The following is a 6257-nucleotide window of genomic DNA, read 5'->3' as shown; positions in this document are numbered from 1 at the left end:
ATGGCGTGAGTGCAAGACATTACGAGAAAGATGAGGAAAAATGTATTTAACAACTAACCACAGACATGATTCTCTGTCATCCAACACACTCCCACACACACAGCATACATTCTCCCTGCCCAAATCTCACGTGCCTATAGCCCAGGCAAAGACAGGTGATGGAATCATAGATTGTAATGTATCAGGAAAAGTTTTATTGTAATCTAAAAAGGAATGCATTAACTCTGTACTGAATTCATATACATATATATTATGTTTCAAATATGACACTAAAAATATCTACAAACATTTGACCACGTCATAGTGGTGTGGTAAACATGAAATAAAAAAAAATAACATTTCAAAACAAAAAATATTAAATATTTGCTTATTTTTATATAAATTATTTGAATAAAATATATCTAGTATGATATCAATGATTTGAAAATTTAAAAAAAATGATTTTATTTCTGTAATTTAGTCCGAACTGACATCAATTTCTTCATCTGATGTTTCTGCTGACGAGGAGTCGGCGACATATGACTGTTCCGGAGTAAACGAACTGTCGTCTGCTGAGGATCGGGTTTCGCTTGAGCTGTCCGAGTTAGTCTGTCGCACGTGCACCTTCCTGTGTCGCTCCAGATTACTTTTGTGACTAGTTGCGTAATCGCACAGATGACACCGGAAGTCCTTTTTCCCGTTGTGAACCGACAGATGTCGCTTCAATAGAGCTTTTCTACAAAATCGCCTACCACAATATAAGCACACGTAACCATGGGAATGAAAAATCATGGAGTGTTCACGTAAAGAAGCCTTGGTACCAAACACAATCCCGCAGCATTCCAAAAGTTTGGAGGACTGCTGGTGCATGGTTAGTAGGTGTCTCTTGAGGTTGTTCCGCCGGTCCGTGGTGTAACGGCACTGTGGACAGGGGAACAGCTTCCGCCCAGCTATGACTGTGTTTTGAAGGTCGACCAGGTTGGAGGCAGACGACGGAAAACTTTGTACGCGCTCGGGCGGAAGTTGTCGACTGGAATGGAATGATTCCGGGTCCACCAAAGATGGCGCTGCTGGTTTTGTTGCCGCAAACGAAAGCGAGGCTTGGAGAAACTTCCAGTGCTCCTTGTAGTAGTTGAGGATGTCCGCGGGGTGGGGGTTTATGTAGTGGGGAAACACGGCCCTTGGTTCCGGTTTTATCGGCTGGGAATGCCCGACTTCTGATTTCCACGGCTGGAACAGTTTGCCGTCTTTGGTGCTGCTTTTGCTGTCATTGTCTGTTTGTCTGTAGGATGTGAGGGTGTAGGTTGGTATTGGCCTGGAAAGAGAACAATGTTGATGGTTGTTATTCAAAGAATTTTCCACTGCCGTAATTCATTTCATTTCACGGGGCATTCAGATAATGAATGTATTGAATGAATATTAGCATAAATGAGAATCTGGCTATTTTGAATATATTTTATTTGTGTTTATTACATAGACATAAGTATTTGATGTACGTTGACTGCATTTATTACACTTTGACGTCACCGATCACGGAAGTAGTAAAATTTGTAGGAGCGTTACGGAGCACGCATCAAACCGTCTTCTGAACGCCATCCTATGTAATAAGGAGATGTAGATACAAACCGCTCTACCCAGCGAGAGAAGGGAATATATTTTGTCAGAATGTAATTCAGCGATAAACGGACAATAAACCTGCTAAGACCAATAGATGTAAACACCAATAGGATGTTTTATTACGCGGTGATGTCAGATTTCGGAGTGTTCATTATTTTCTCAAATTTTAGTGAAAATGAAGCATAATCGATAAAAAGCACTCAAAACAAGCGGCCATAAAACGACTCGTCCAAGTTGGTTGGTATTTTATGACAAAACTCGTATAAACCTCACATTTTCCGCCCCATTGAAGAGCCTAAATCTCTTGAGTAATGATGGAATAATACGAGTCCTGTGTTACGGAGCCTGCACCGGGAATTTCCCTACTAACCAGGCTCCCACTAAAACCCGTGACGGATCTAATTGGACTGATGTTCCTAATGGCTGCAGATGATGCTTGGCAATTTGTTGAAATCAGTGTTCATTTCACCGTTAAATAAACAAGCCAATTTGCGGGAAGATGTATTGATAAATGGACGGCCATTTATTTGATTTCATTTTTACAACAGATTTTTAATGCTATTTTTGTGATGTGATACTTCGAATGTAATGTATTCTCTCAAATCATAATTTTTCACTTCTTTATACTTATTTTTTGGCAAACTGTCTTAGTTTAAGAAGAATTTTTTTCGGTTCTTTTTACGTTTCTCTCGTTTTTTGTGATACATAAAAAAAAATTGCCCATATGCAGTTTTAGTTATTTTTTCTTTAATTTCGTGTAAATCCGGCTTATGAAAACAAAAGTGGAAATCCTATTTTTCACAATCAAATGTCAAAAGAATTTTATCCACAGCTATGGGGACCAAAATACAATATAATAAATCCAAATCAAAATAAAAATATGTGTAGGTTCAGTGTAGCGGGTAGTGTGACCGTTGTGTGATGACATTGTTCAGTGGGTGACAGTTGTTTCGTGTTTTGTTTGTGTTTATTTCGTTAGATTACCGAGATTGTAGATGTGGTTTACAGCCCTATAACGTCATGTTACAGAGTTTACACCCATATACTCCTACACACGCCCAGCACACATTACACAGACAATAGAAGACATCAATACACATACATTCCTACAGAACCACGGACTTTGTGGGTATCAATCTTCCTGGTTGGAATGAAATTAGTTTCTTGTATTTATAAAGTAGCCTCAAAGCACGTGTCTTATGGTTTTGAAAGATTAAGTATAATAATTTTGCAATATCTTATTTGCCAAATAGAGGTGTTCTTATACATAAATAATAGTGTAGAATCTTGCTAAGTAGCTAAAACTCTTGCATACGACGATTTGAATATTTGAAAAAACCAAATTAAATTGATGAAACGTAACAAGAAAAAAAGGCATTTTATTTGATCAAAGTCCTGTATGTGTGTGTGTGTGTATATATATATATATATATATATATATATATATATATATATATATATATATATATATATATATATATATATATATATATATATATATATATATATATATATTTTTAAATTTTTTACAGTTGGTGATTATCGTTAGATTACGCATTTGTGGTGCATCAAAATCTTCCGTACAATGATCCAAAGGCGTGTATTACACTCGTCTTTCAAGTTTGTAAACAAACAGACAGAAATCAGCTCAATATACGGGTGGATAATCTGTGTTCTCTATTTATAGTTTATACATAAATTTATGCATTCTGAATTATAAAATTTATAATTGAAATTATTCACTTATTTAGAAGTGAATTAATTGTACTAGAAGTATTTAATTAAAAAATGTATAACAAGTATTTCTTGTAATCATCTACATATTTTGAATACCGGTTTTTTATAAAAATCATTGGTTTTATCTTATATTAATAAAAACTTTAAAGAATGAATTCAACTTTCTAATTAATGATCTTAACAAATAGTTGCTATTTGCAAAGAATAACTGTGGTTGCTTTGTACAAATTAAAACATAAAATGTTTAAAAAAAAATTTAAAACAATTGTTGGCTAACTAAATCCTTTTTTTTTATTATTTGGTTTTATTTACTACATGTTAGGCTTTCTTTAATAGTTTTACAATTTATTAGAAATAAAAGATCTGACTATTTAGTATTTTTCCATATAAATTATACGATATTCAGAATTATTTGTTATAGCATATACAAACATACAAAGTAATATTTACATTCAAACTCGTTCACCTGTCTATTTATTTTTGTCAGCGATCCTCCGTTTACTGTACGAGTTCGAATAAAATTCATGATTTTTTTTTTCAAAAAACATCTCAAAATTTAGATATTCAAGATATGCCTGCATTTAGTAAACAACTTAGGAGCACATTTTATTTTTATCTCAGACGAATACTGTTAGATAATACATTAAGCGATTCAATTAACAATATTCTAATCATAACTCTTATCATAATTTTAGTTGCTGCGAAATAGCGGGGGAGCTTGATGACTGCATTATGCCGTAAAGCCTCTTAAGATCATGAAATATTTTTTGCATAGGATTAACTATATTTTTCAACACATTTCTTGAAGCAAATTCTGACAAGAAATTTTAGGCTTTACATTACACGATTTAAGTCTTAAATACAGGTAACATGAGGTATAAGATAAAAGCTTACCTTAGAGGGGTAATATTCCGAAAACCCGGAACACTATTCTCCATGGTAACGGTCCTAGCATGCAGAATCCAGATACCCCGACTTTGATCCTCTTATTATCTAATCTCGACCACTTACGAATAATCTCTGTCCGCCGTCAATTTTAGCGTTACGGGACACTAAAATTGGATTTGGAATGATTTTGAAAGCAACATCCAATCAGATTGTGTTTTGTAATTTATGCTGATGAGACAAGTTCCGGTTGACAGACTATGAAGTGAAATGGGCGTCCTCTTGACGATGGTGGCTTTTCACGTTCCAGTGCGTCCATGACCAAACAACATTATTATTTCTGTGGCTTAATTCAACCGTCCGAGATTTTGGGGAAAATATTAATCTGATTTTTACTGAATTTGTAAATGTAGCTGAGTTTCTGTTGCCGGCGCTGTAACGAACGTTTGACAAAGTCCCGATACAAGCACGGAAATGCAACCATCTCAAAAACTGTAGGAAGTAGTCGTTCTACTTATCTAATCAGCTCAACTGATCAGTGGAGAAATGTTTTGATTGTTTTTCTTTTTAAAATAGTCAATTTCATTTTTAATTCCTCTCTCTCTCTCTCTCTCTCTCTCTCTCTCTCTCTCTCTCTCTCTCTCTCTCGTAAAATGATAAACCAAGCTGAATAAAACAAATCATTTTTATATTCAAATTTTATATTTCTTTATTTCCTTTTGTTAGAAAAGAAGTAAATAAAGAAGATAATTTTACGATTTACATATAAAGTAAATTATAAAGTAAAGTAAATTAAACAAATATAGGTTAACAAATGTTAATGATATATCAACTTGTTTTCATTTTAAATGGAGTCTCATTTCTTAAAATGATGAACACATATATTGTGTTAACTGTTTACGTTAAGTGTGTCAATCTCAATTGTAAACAAAAATATTGCTATCATTACTGACATTAGCATCACTATTGTGTGTTTGTTTTGGGGTTTTTTCACATTTTATTAATTATTGAACAAAACACGAAGAGACAAACATATACACACTCATTCACACACACACACACATTCAAAATGTACGAAGTCTAGTAGTTATCATTTTGAAAATATTTCCATTGTGTTAGGATGATAAAATGAGGAGAAAAATTGAACAACAAAAAAAGTAACTAATTAAAGAGCAATACATTTTTCAAGTGATGAAATAAAGTTATCAAGCATACCCATCTTATAGTGAATTTATCTTACATCATTTGAGTAGCATATACTTTTTTTCTCTATCAAATAATATGAATATATTGAATTTTTGAGTTCACTGATATAAAGGCTTGAGCTTTTTCTTGATTTGTAAAATATGTATTTCTTTGTTAACAAAATCATTAAATTAAGAATATCATTTGTTTATCTTGTATAACCAAACATGATTTCACACAATGAAAAATGGACATTGAAGTGACAATAGACTGATATTAAGTATTCCAACTGTATCCACAGTTGTTTACTCTTATTACAGTAAAAAAAAAAACAGGTGTGCATAAATTACATTTGTTGTTGTTAGTTATTTTACAATTGAATAAATACGTATTTGTTCCTAGAATTCGGTGAAGTATTCAATATTCCAGCCATAGCAGCTTACTGTCTTTTGTGCATTTAAAAAGTGCTTTATATATTGCTTTCCAACAGAATGAGTCATCTAGGTTAAATAAAGTTTTTCATTTTTCTTCATGTATTATAGTTACTTATAAACACATTATATACATCTTTGTTGCTTTTGATAAGATTAGAAATGTATCTTGGCAAAATAGGCAACGTTTTATCCCATTCATTAACATTGTTCACAAATTAACAAAGGACTCTTTTAAGTCCAAGTATAATGGTGAATGGTAAATTTATATTGAAATCATTGATTGAGCTGGATAAACTCTCCATCTTCATTTAAAAAGTCAGATACATATATAAACCCCTTTTTATACAGTGTTTCAAAAAATATTGATTTTCTATCCATTTTTATCTGGTGGTTAAACCACACTGGGGCCTGTTGTATATT

General features: G+C 33.0%; 1 protein-coding gene across 1 annotated transcript; it reads right to left on the bottom strand.

Annotated features, from left to right (window-relative positions):
* Positions 1–311: 311 nt before the first annotated feature.
* LOC105324081 (zinc finger protein 2) lies at positions 312–4388 on the bottom strand. The gene is made up of 2 exons (XM_034474718.2): positions 4228–4388; positions 312–1294 (listed from the first exon to the last, which is right to left on the bottom strand). Exons 1-2 carry the CDS (start codon positions 4269–4271, stop codon positions 457–459), a joined length of 882 nt encoding a protein of 293 aa, XP_034330609.2. The 5' UTR covers positions 4272–4388; the 3' UTR covers positions 312–456.
* Between the last annotated feature and the right edge of the window lie 1869 nt (positions 4389–6257).

This window comes from Magallana gigas, chromosome 8 (genome assembly GCF_963853765.1).
Source record: "Magallana gigas chromosome 8, xbMagGiga1.1, whole genome shotgun sequence".
Classification (NCBI taxonomy): Eukaryota; Metazoa; Mollusca; class Bivalvia; order Ostreida; family Ostreidae; genus Magallana; species Magallana gigas.
Note: the sequence above shows the minus strand (reverse complement) of the source record. Positions and strands in the feature narration are given on the sequence as shown.

What these genes read in the sequence shown, in the direction of transcription:
- LOC105324081 (XM_034474718.2), bottom strand. Translation starts at nt 4,271, where the DNA reads ATGGAGAATAGTGTTCCGGGTTTTCGGAATATTACCCCTCTAAG. An exon ending in CGGAATATTACCCCTCTAAG is followed by an intron (nt 1,295 to 4,227) that starts GTAAGCTTTTAT and finishes TTCTCTTTCCAG; the next exon opens with GCCAATACCAACCTACACCC.